This window comes from Ostrea edulis, chromosome 3 (genome assembly GCF_947568905.1).
Source record: "Ostrea edulis chromosome 3, xbOstEdul1.1, whole genome shotgun sequence".
NCBI lineage: Eukaryota > Metazoa > Mollusca > Bivalvia > Ostreida > Ostreidae > Ostrea > Ostrea edulis.
Window position 1 is genome coordinate 16523352 of NC_079166.1, and position 12953 is coordinate 16536304.

General features: G+C 33.5%; 1 protein-coding gene across 4 annotated transcripts in view; it reads left to right on the forward strand.

Moving 5' to 3' along the window:
* The first annotated feature begins 487 nt into the window (after positions 1 to 487).
* Positions 488 to 12953, forward strand: part of LOC125675105 (lysine-specific histone demethylase 1A-like) — a 38329-nt gene continuing 25863 nt past the window's right edge. For 2 of the 4 annotated variants that reach the window (XM_056160224.1, XM_056160225.1), the window contains exons 1-5: positions 488 to 718; positions 7777 to 7963; positions 9662 to 9795; positions 10388 to 10466; positions 11354 to 11446. In XM_056160224.1, coding sequence (XP_056016199.1) covers positions 614 to 718; positions 7777 to 7963; positions 9662 to 9795; positions 10388 to 10466; positions 11354 to 11446 — 598 coding nt within the window. In that variant the 5' untranslated portion in view covers positions 488 to 613. The remainder of the gene's footprint in view (positions 719 to 7776; positions 7964 to 9661; positions 9796 to 10387; positions 10467 to 11353; positions 11447 to 12953) is intronic. The other 2 variants (XM_056160226.1, XM_048912602.2) reach the window with 2 other exon arrangements.

The window sequence follows — 12953 nt, forward strand, 5'->3', positions numbered from 1 at the left end:
TTTCCGCCGCTGGGTCAGCTTTAAATTAATGATTTAGAGACGTGTCAATTTTCCTTACACGAAATATTCAGGTGATAATTTGATTGTTATAATATCGCAATAAAAATCTTGATCTCTACTGGATGTGCAGTGAACGTATAAAAAACTATCATGTATTATTAGGCCATATTTCAAAATAGCTTTGTTTATGGATAGATAGGTATGTGGGGATTTTTTTTTTTTTTAACTTACCAATCTTTTAGTCGGTGTGATTTATTTCTGGCGATTCTAAAGCTAGACTGCTTTTTCATTTTATTTTCTAAATAGCTAGCCTCATAATGAAAATCATCAAAATCTTTACAATTTCAAAAATTATCGAAGTTCAATAAATATCATAAATTGCATAATATCATGATCAATTGAGAAATACAAATACAAGTTTCTAGTTGATTGACTGACCGCTCTCGAGCGTGCCAAAGAAAGAAAGACAACTGTGTTTTAATATCTCTATCGGGATCGGGGTTACGAAATAAATTGCTTCCGGCAAGCGTCTTGCTTTGTGTTGATTGAAAACATTAGTATAGGTGTTATAATAAACAACAAATAAGTTTGCAGATATAAAATTGATGTACACATGGAGGAGAAGAAGCGATCTCCTTCGGAAGAAGACAACGATGAGGAGGGAAGACGTTCTAGCCGAAGGAAGAAGGCTAAGGTGCGTCCCGAATATCCTCAGTTGGTAAAGATTTTTGTCCTGACTAAATTTGTAGACGTATTTTTGTTGCAAGCATCGTTTCCATGCACTTTTTATCGCTTAAATATTTTTATTTCCTTTTGTAAATACATACCAGCTTTGAAAATGTTACTATATGATTGTGTTCCCCCATAATTATGTGACATTGTTTGTATTAAAGAAACATACAGCCATTAGCGTCAGGTTGATTAATATAATGACCGATCTGTCTTTTGTACTGATGCATTAGAATAAAAAAGTCTAGTATATAATAGCTTATAATTATAGAGTCACTCTTCTCTACTTGCTCAATATAAGGCCAATTCAACTTAATATAGTAGATTATCATCTACAGTCACCAAAAAGTATGGGGCGGTTGGGAGGATTTTATTTTTTAATTTTTATTTTCTGAGAAAATATTTTGTCAACAGAAGTGCATCATTTAATCATAAATGCTAGATGGATATCAATTTATGCTTATTTCACAGACGATTCCAGGTTAAGCTTTAATTTCAAACACAGAAAGATCATATACCAAACCTTTTCAAAATTTACGCTCGTTAGAATGTGAGAAATTAAGAAAACCATACATATATGATATGTCTATTTTCTTCACCGTTCACGTAGCTTTTCACTTTGCTATACTGGAGTCGGGCATGAACATTTTTCTGGAAATTGCAAGTTTCGCAAAATAAAAAAATTCGGGGCGGTCGGATTTTTAAGGGGCGGGTGGGAATGATAATCTATCAATTAAGTTAAATTGGCCTAAGGGGTCCTAGTTATGTCAGTTATGAAAATTAGGGCTGTGCGGTGCACCGAAAATTTCGGTGCACCGCGATTCATACCATTCGATTCGATGCACCGATTACAAATTCCGGATTTCGGTTCGGTTTAGATTTTACTTACACCAAAACAACAAATATGGCGTCCGAGTGATGTTGAAAACGTTTTTTATGCAACGGAGATTTAAATCACTACTGTGTTAAGAGTTAGCATTTTCACCACTCAGATACCAACAGAATATGGTCGGTAAGATCATTGCAGTTTATCTTTACATGACATATAGCATTTATGTCAGTGGTGGAGTGAAATCAACATCGTAGGTAATGACACATATTTGACAGTTAACATGAGAGAAGTAAATCAATAAAGGAGAGATTTTCAAAGACTCTCAATTGATAGAATTGTTGAATTTTTGCATATCAATGAAAACAATATCATATACATTTTAGATTCACTATAGATTTGTTTAATAATCCAAAACTTATGCAGCACATTAATATAACAAGTTTTGATAGACTGTCAGTGATTTCTTTTTTCTATCAAAGTTATAAAATGCCATTATGAATAGATATGATGTTTACAAATGACAACATATAGTTATATAACTTGAATTAAATCAAATCAAATATGCTACTCATTAAAATTGTTAATTTTTGTGGTGTCATTAGATAAATGGGACCTAACATGAACCGAATCGAAAATAACCGAACCGTGCTGTTCTGAATTGAAACCGAACTGAATCGAGCTAACCCTGAATCGTCCCAGCCCTAATGAAAATGTTGTTTACCTGTAAATGTACCTAGATCCACAATTTCTCTGATATCATTTGATACTCTGTGATGTTAAAAGTTGCACATGTTCAGAGTTTGAGAATGACATCACATCTGTTTAAGGAGGAATGCTATACCAGAGAAATTTGATGGTGGATGAAAAATGGAGGATATGTACAACACTGTTTTGAAATTGAAAACTTTCAAATTTACTTTATTTAGTCAAAACATGCAGTTTTAGTAGAAAGTAATCTGAAAAAAAAATTTAAAAAAAAACCTGCAGGACTCAAACCTTCAATCCACATTTCAGCAGTCAACATGCTAGCCTACTCAGCTAAGGCCAAATAAAAAAATATGTGTGGTTCAGGTTACCCAACTATCCCTAGTTTTTACCCCCGACCCTAAACTTTCTTTTTACTATTTTCAAAATCAGTTACCTTATCTTGCCAAATATAATGCTCACTTTTTTCAAGATTTTTTTTTTTGAGAAGGGGTGCATAATATATACCCTATACATATATATATTCCCAATGCTAAAGAGCAGGTGTTTTTCCCAAAATGATGCCTTAAAATTCCCAAATGATGGATGTTTTTATGAGAATATGCCATGAGGCGCCATCCAACCTTGTTGCCACTCTATTGTAAAACATTTTTGACAGTTTTTTTTACTTTTTTCTCTGCCAAAGACCGGAAATTAAAGCTTGCTTAAGTCACACTGATAATGAAATATCAAATGGTTAAATTTTTGCTTGTTTTTATTATTTATTTCTTTGAAACAAATTTCCCAATTTCAATCAAATACTGTTTTTTGTTATTTTCCCCAAACTTGAAGGCCCTGGCCCCTGGATTCAAGGGGTTAAAAAAATCCCTGTAAGCTGTAAACACTTACTACAGGCAATCTAACATTAGACAAAAAGTGACTTAGAACTAAATGAGTGCTTACATAAACAATGGTGCAAATTTTAGGTTGTTTGAATATACTGAGCGATCACCCTTCATATTTTTGAAAAACTTGGATAGATTTAAAAACTTGGAAGGGCTTGAAAACAGTACTCTGGTTGAAATATCATTTCCTACTTTCATGTGCAAAAACATGATTTTGGCAAATGCAGATTTTTTTTCTGTATTTATCTTTTTATTTGGAATATATATTAGAATTGTCAAAACTAGGGTGATCCCTACCAATTTTGTTAGATATATCACACCATATATATATAAATGGTACATGCAAAGAAATGAAAGTAAATGAAAATTGTGTTCCCATAGAAACTCTACATTTAAAAAAAATACATTAAAAAAATAGAATAAAATTCCTACCTACCTACCCAATTTTTCAAGGGAGTGTAACCGAAACCACACATATTTTATTCGGTCTAAGACAATATTTAAAAATATGTTTGTTTTCCCTCTCCTGACCCTAAATTTCAGAGGAGGGTCGGTAGGTAGGTAAAAAAAAGTGGTTTTTTTTTCAGCCATCAGAATTTTATTTACAAGTATGAAATTACTATGACCATTAACAAAGCCTGATATCAAAACGTCATGAAGCACATCATTCCAAGTTTACTCATAAAGTGGGTTCTTGCGTAAAGTTCTGATTTGATTGCCATATTTAATTGGTTGATTGTTTATTGTTTAGCGTTCCTCACTCATGGAGGCGTCACCATTGCCGGTGAAAGACAGTAAAATTCAGGCCTATACTCTCCACTTACACCAATTGAGCAAGGAGGGATCTTTATCATGCCACATCTGTTGTGACATGAGGCCTTGGTTTTTGCGGTCTCATCCAAAAGGACTGCCCTATTAGGCATTTCTCGCCTCTTACGACATATGTAGCAGTTAGGGGAAGGTGTTGATATTTTGGACAGTACTCCAAATATTTTGCAATCTAATTGAAATTAGATGTTAGGTACTTACATAACGATATGTAAGCGAGTGTGTGAGCGAATCTATTTCAGAAATGCTTATTATCTTGCAATGAACATATATACTGTTGATGCAATGAACACTTGGGTTTCTTCAGTGTTTTTCCTGTTATTTATGCCAAATAATGTAGAGGGTTCACGTGGTGTATGGTGTTATATCTCTTGACAGTTAGTAAATTCGGTTGCTGCCTTTTATTTTGTAGTACACTGGAACTTTATGCTTTCGTTTTTGCACATTATGTTGATTTATGTTTTGTAGTAATTTTGATTTTGTTTATAATCTTTTAATCTGACATATGCATCAGTATCTTTTACCAAACAACAAGGTTTCAACACTCATCATCAACAGGACTTCATTTTGCTGATCAAACAAAATGGAAGAAGACATCTTAGTTAAGGTCATGTTTTAAATAAACCAATCAGAGCTGAGTTACACATATACATGTAATTAGGTGTTATGCAGTTTGTAAATATATCAAGTTCGGAAATGAATTTAATTTGAAAACAAATAATAATAGAAATGTAGATATAATGCTTCTTATTGACTGTCAGAAATATGATCACACCCGTCCGAAATATCAACACTTTCTCCTGCTGAAGACATAACGTGCACACCCAGATGCTCTGAAGTCTATTGTCTCCTCACTCCTCGTGTAGATGCCATTTCTCCATGTCGATCTAGCAGACTACCTCTATTCGTATTATTTTTGATTTTAGAATAATTGGTCAAAACCAACAAAGATATCGAAACTTTTGGTCATTATGAAATACTGATCTTTACTTGAAACAACCCAGAAATTCTCCGGAAAGAAAAAAAAACTTCCCCAGAATGACGGAATAAAAACTTTTGGGCTGGTGGGAGTATTTCACAAACTCAATTGGGCAAAGGGAAACAAACAATATTTTTTATTTTAGTTTAAGCAATTAGACTTTTAAAAAATGAATAGACAGATATTGGTATTAATATTTATATTTTCATTCATGTTTGAAATGGCAGTCAGTTATTATGGTGATCTAGTTTACCTCCTTAATGTTTAGGTTGCTGAGTTCCACATCACACTCAATACATTATAATTTCAGTAGGTTTAATTTTAACATTTTATAAAGATCTGCGATAACACTGATTCATTATTAATAACATTTGATGATCAAAACATTGAGTCTTATTACACAGGATATAAAACTAATGAATCTGGACTTTAAACTTCATGCAAACTACAAATTTTGTTTGAATATGAAGTAGCACATAAGTTGTATGTATTCTTTAAATTCTTACTATATAATGAGATTTTGTTATTAAAGGTTCTGAAGCATAGAGCTGAGACTGTTAACTGTGAGGAGGTTGTGAAGGCAACCAAATTCTGTTTCAGCTTTAAGTGTTAAAATCGTAGAGATGCAGAGTTGAATCCTGTCTTTGGGTTGAAGATATTTACTGGTAGATAATTGAGAGGATCAGAAACAACTGTTAGAACTGGCACATGCTAATTTCTTAGCAGATTTTTAAAACTAAAATTAGTATGTATTATTTACATTGCTAGAAAGGTTGAAACAGGCATCTGATATATATTGTATTGTGTAGGTTGAAATAGGCATCTGATATTTATTGTATTGTGTAGGTTGAAACAGGTGTCTGATTATTATTGTATTGTGTAGGTTGAAACAGGCATCTGATATTTATTGTATTGCATAGGTTGAAACAGATGTCTGATTATTATTGTATTGCATAGGTTGAAACAGGTGTCTGATTATTATTGTATTGTGTAGGTTGAAACAGGCATCTGATATTTATTGTATTGCATAGGTTGAAACAGATGTCTGATTATTATTGTATTGCATAGGTTGAAACAGGTGTCTGATTATTATTGTATTGTGTAGATTGAAATAGGTGTCTTATTATTATTGTATTGCGTAGGTTGAAACAGGTGTCTGATTATTATTGTATTGCATAGGTTGAAACAGATGTCTGATTATTATTGTATTGCATAGGTTGAAACAGGTGTCTGATTATTATTGTATTGTGTAGGTTGAAACAGGTGTCTGATTATTATTGTATTGTGTAGATTGAAACAAGTGTCTGATTATTATTGTATTGCATAGGTTGAAACAGGTGTCTTATTATTGTATTGTGTAGATTGAAATAGGTGTCTTATTATTATTGTATTGTGTAGGTTGAAACAGGTGTCTGATTATTATTGTATTGCGTAGGTTGAAACAGGCATTTGATATTTATTGTATTGCATAGGTTGAAACAGATGTCTGATTATTATTGTATTGTGTAGATTGAAATAGGTGTCTGATTATTATTGTATTGCATAGGTTGAAACAGGTGTCTTATTATTGTATTGTGTAGATTGAAATAGGTGTCTGATTATTATTGTATTGTGTAGGTTGAAACAGATGTCTGATTATTATTGTATTGCGTAGGTTGAAACAGGTGTCTGATTATTATTGTATTGTGTAGATTGAAACAGGCATTTGATATTTATTGTATTGCATAGGTTGAAACAGATGTCTGATTATTATTGTATTGCATAGGTTGAAACAGGTGTCTGATTATTATTGTATTGTGTAGATTGAAACAAGTGTCTGATTATTATTGTATTGCATAGGTTGAAACAGGTGTCTTATTATTGTATTGTGTAGATTGAAATAGGTGTCTTATTATTATTGTATTGTGTAGGTTGAAACAGGTGTCTGATTATTATTGTATTGTGTAGGTTGAAACAGGTGTCTGATTATTATTGTATTGTGTAGGTTGAAACAGGTGTCTGATTATTATTGTATTGTGTAGGTTGAAACAGGTGTCTGATTATTATTGTATTGTGTAGGTTGAAACAGGTGTCTGATATTATTGTGTTGTGTAGGTTTTGATTATTGCTGCTGTGTTGTGTAGGTTTTGATTATTGCTGCTGTGTTGTGTAGGTTTTGATTATTGCTGCTGTGTTGTGTAGGTTTTGATTATTGCTGTTGTGTTGTGTAGGTTTTGATTATTGCTGTTGTATTGTGTAGGTTTTGATTATTGCTGCTGTGTTGTTTAGGTTTTGATTATTGCTGTTGTATTGTGTAGGTTTTGATTATTGCTGTTGTGTTGTGTAGGTTTTGATTATTGCTGCTGTGTTGTTTAGGTTTTGATTATTGCTGTTGTATTGTGTAGGTTTTGATTATTGCTGTTGTATTGTGTAGGTTTTGATTATTGCTGCTGTGTTGTTTAGGTTTTGATTATTGCTGTTGTATTGTGTAGGTTTTGATTATTGCTGTTGTGTTGTGTAGGTTTTGATTATTGCTGCTGTGTTGTTTAGGTTTTGATTATTGCTGTTGTATTGTGTAGGTTTTGATTATTGCTGTTGTGTTGTGTAGGTTTTGATTATTGCTGTTGTGTTGTGTAGGTTTTGATTATTGCTGTTGTGTTGTGTAGGTTTTGATTATTGCTGTTGTATTGTGTAGGTTTTGATTATTGTTGTTGTGTTGTGTAGGTTTTGATTATTGCTGTTGTATTGTGTAGGTTTTGATTATTGCTGTTGTATTGTGTAGGTTTTGATTATTGCTGCTGTGTTGTGTAGGTTTTGATTATTGCTGCTGTGTTGTGTAGGTTGAATATAAAGAGGCAGATGAACAAGTGACCACTGTATCTGATGAAGAGACATCTGGTCAAGTGGAATCAGATGAAGAGAAGAAAGACAAACAACCGGAGGAAAAAAAGCCACCTCCACTACAACCGGTCAAGACGGATCCAGAGCCGGAACCAGAAAATGACAGTGAAAACGATGACCCAACAGGTAATCAGAATTAATATACTACATACAAATTATCTTATTACACCACATTATCTCACTACACCACATTATCTCACTACACCACATTATATCACTACACCACATTATATCACTACACAATATTATCTCACTACACCACATTATATCACTACACCACATTATCTCAATACCCAACATTATCTCACTACACCACATTATCTCACTACACCACATTATCTCACTACACCACATCATCTCACTACACAACATTATCTCAATACACAAAATTATCTCACTACACCACATTATATCACTACACCACATTATATCACTACACCACATTATATCAATACCCAACATTATCTCACTACACAACATTATCTCACTACACCACATCATCTCACTACACAACATTATCTCAATACACAAAATTATCTCACTACACCACATTACATCACTACACAAAATTATCTCACTACACCACATTATATCACTACACAACATTATCTCACTACACCACATTATATCACTACACAACATTATCTCACTACACCACATTATCTCACTACACCACATTATCTCACTACACCACATTATCTCAATACCCAACATTATCTGACTACACAATATTATCTCACCACACAAAATTTCTCACATGATCACCAGTGTGAGATCAACTTTACCCATGTGAGACAGCCATGTGAGATTTTTCTGTCTCACACTGCTGCGACGTCATTTGATTGTGACGTCATATATTTTCTATGATTTACGTTACACATTGAAGATTTACATTACGTGGTGAAGTAAAAATATTTTGCATTGTTATCTTTAAACTTTAATGTAGTATAGCTTTTTGGTGGACAACCTTGGGTTTTTTAGTTTACACTTATAGTGTAAACCATTTTTAGGTATGCTCTTTCTGCCTATCTAATTAGTTTTTGCATCAAAATTCAAACGAGGATTTTGATAATTTAGAATTTTCTCAAAGTTCCTAAATCTATGCACTAAACTGAAGGCAAAATGTGAGAAAAATAATCCTTCAGTGTTTACTCGTATGGGATAGGGAAATTCCACCTCTGGAACAAGATTCGCTGTCTAGGACTCGACAAAGCCTCGTCCTAGACTGCGAATCTTGTCCCCTCGGTGGAATTTCGCTATCCCACACTCGTAATAATGAAGGATTCTAGTAATCTCAATACACAAAATTATCTCAATGCAGAAAATTATCTCAATGCAGAAAATTATCTCACTACAAAGAATTATTCCATTACACAAATTTACCAAATCGTCAGATTATAGCGAGGGCCCATTCTAGTAGATCGTACTGTGTGACCAATTGACAGAGAGAGATAATAAGAGTTACTGCTTGACAGGATTAATAGAGCCTAAAATATTTTGGACAACTAAGTTTTTCATTCATACAAGTAAAACTTTGAGTTATACTTGCCAGAAGGGCAAGTAAGAAGAAAAGTTAAATGTCTATCCCAGTACGATAGTCGGTATCTCTGTATTTACGACTGTCGGTATCTCTGTCTGTATTTACGATAGTCAGTATTTCTGTGTGTATATACACAACTGTCTGTATTTACGATAGTATTTCTGTCTGTATTTACGACTGTCGGTATCGCTGTCTGTATTTACGATAGTCAGTAGTCGGTATTTCGGTATTTACGACTGTCAGTATCTCGGTATTTACGACTGTCAGTATCTCGGTATTTACAGGTCTAGAGGGAGCAGCATTCCAGAGCAGAGTTCCATTTGACAAGATGACATCACAGGAGGCAGCCTGTTTCCCTGATATCCTCCAGGGCCCCCCTCAATCTCAGAAGGTCTTCTTACACCTCAGGAATAGAATTGTAAGTCAACTTTTATTGGTGACGATCTCAGGAATAGAATTAGAAGTCAACATTTTATTGGTCACAATCTCAGGAATAGAATTAGAAGTCAACATTTATAACTCATCATCATAGGATTAGAATCGTAAGTCAATGTCTATATCTTACCATCTTTGGAATAGAATTTGTAAGTGAACATTTGTAGCTTGTGTTGTTGAGGTGAGGCAGAGCTTATGTTATTTCCCCACATCATCCATGCAGGTTTGGGTGAGAAAGGCCTTTTAGTTTGTTGATGTACATGCTCAATAACCTTAAAACTAGAATACCCATATCATATATTTGAATTTAAAGTTTCTGCTTGTTTTATCCATTTACAAATTTATGTACACTTGTTGATTGTTCAACGTGCTAACTCTCATCTATTGGCGTCAAAGTAAAGGGTACATGATTTATGGTATATTGAACTCGCACTCATTACTTCACACCCCTGATTATTTTACAATGTAAATCATTTAAAGATTTCAATATTATTGACAGTCTATTTTAGAGACAAATGTCCAGTACATGAGTTGTTTTATACATGCTCTTGTTAAGATGCATATTTATTTTATAGCTTCAGTTGTGGCTGGAAAATCCTAAACAACAGCTAACGTTTGAGGTGGCCCTGCCGCAGATTGAGGCCCCCTACAACAGTAAGTAAATATTCAATTAAAAATTAGCCAATCACAGTCAGTTCATGCATACTCAATGCAGGTTGTTTTTTTTGATAAATAGGATATATCAGAAAGTTAAATTTAGTTATACTCTAGAGAAAGTAATCTATTTTATGATATTGAGGAAATCAGAAAGTTAAAATTGGTTAAATAGACTCTTAGGAAAATAATCTAGTTTATGACATTGAGGAAATCAGAAAGTTGGATTTAGATAAATATACTCTAGAAAACATAGTCTACTTTATGACATTGAGGAAATTAAACACAGGGGAGACGAATTTTCTTATCCAAATCTCAGGGGTGTGATTCTTCCTCTTTTCAGAGGAAATCCTGATTTGTTCAATTTTCGAAAAAATGAAACACTCTGGATTTGATCTAAAGTGGCAGAAAATGATATTTTTCCAGCTAGGGTGAGGTGTTTTCCTCCCTTTTTGACCAGCTTTCCTCTGATTTCTGAGGAATTCAGTCACATCCCTGAAATCTTCCTTCAGCAAGCACCCAACTTGAGAATTGAATTTTTGGTTGGTTTTTTTTTGTATATGACCTTGAAAATAAAGATCTCGTGTCGCAGTAGACATTAATGTGAACCTTCACTTATATGACCCTAAGTGTCATAAATATGTCAAAATTTATTGCACTTCACCTAACGCTGGTGACATCTCTGTGAGTGGAAAATTCTCAACATACATGTACAGTCTAGACAAATTTTATTCAAATTATAAAGAGTTTGAAGTGAAATAAATTTTCATTCTTTGTATTATCAAAAGAATGTTGAAAGAGGTTAGAATTGAATTTTTGTATAAAATGATTACATGATATTTATTTGTGTATAATGTGTTTTCTCTGAACTTGAATGTTTTATCTAGGTGATGGGCCTCTTGTAATGAGGGTACACGCTTACCTAGAAAGATTTGGTTACATCAACTTTGGTGTGTTCAAAAGGTTGAAGCCTCTACCAGGTAATGACATGATTTTTATCCTAACTCCAGATTTAGTGTTAGAGTCTGCGGCTCTGGTTGTTTTAACCTAACTGTTCATTAATGCAATTTGAAAAAAAAATCGAAGTTCATTTATTTATTCAAGAAATGCTCTGATGATTAACAGGAGTTAAGATCTGCACCAGAATCTAACATAGATTTTTCAACTAAGACTTGAATCTGATGACAATTTCAGAATAAGATATCATTTATATGATAGTGAGGATGAAGGTATAAATGTATGCATTTGGATTTCAGGGTGATTTTATGAGTTTTATTGTGAGGATAATTTTGTAAGTTTTATTGTGAGGTTGATTGTATGAGTTTTATTGTGAGGATGATGTTATGAGTTTTATTGTGAGGATGATTGTGTGAGTTTTATTGTGAGGATGATTGTGTGAGTTTTATTGTGAGGATAATAATAATAATACTGTGCGGCATTTATATAGCGCATTATATAATTTGTAATTACTCTAAGCGCTTTAACAATGTAAAATGTAAAACATGATAAGATTAATCAGAGCATAAAATATAACATCCAAATAAAATAAAACAATCTAAACATTACGAGTTCATGCGATAAACCAGCCTTTACTTTAAAAAAGAATATATTACAAAATATGGTTATAAGATTTCCTAAAAAGATATGTTTTGAGATTTGTCTTACAACTTTTGACAGTGCCACACGAATGGATGTCTATCGGTAAACTGTTCCATAGTGTGGCAGCTGTTACATCAAACCTTCGATCTCCATAGGTCTTTCTAGCAATCATGAATTGCATGAACGCAGAGATCGTTTTTGTTCGTACACAGTGATGAGGTCACTGATATAGGCCGGTGCCAATCCGTTTAGTGCCTTGTATGTGTGTAGTAAAATCTTGTATTCAACACAGAAATCAACTGGAAGCCAGTGTGAGGATGATTGTGCGAGTTTTATTGTGAGGATGTTATGAGTTTCATTGTGAGGATGACTGTATGAGTTTTATTGTGAGGATGTTATGAGTTTTATTGTGAGGATGACTGTATGAGTTTTATTGTGAGGATGATGTTATGAGTTTTATTGTGAGGATGTTATGAGTTTTATTGTGAGGATGATGTTATGAGTTTTATTGTGAGGATGTTATGAGTTTCATTGTGAGGATGACTGTATGTGTTTTATTGTGAGGATGATGTTGTGTGTTTTATTGTGAGGTTAGAGCGTTCGCCCCGGGTGCGGAAGGACAGGGTTCAAATCCTGGCCGCAACAATCCTACATGCAAGTCGTTAAATCAGGTAGTGACAGTTCCATCGCCAAACACTCAGTGTTTTCCCTAAGAACCGGCCACCGGCCAAATTGACCGTTTCAAACGATTTTCTGGCCGGTTCAAATATAAAAAAAAATCAAAAAATAATATGTTGTCAATTTCAGTGATGTTGATTTACATGATCGATCTTTGCAAAGAATGTATGCGGTAGCAATTGGTTGGCTATAAATATCTTTCATATTTCT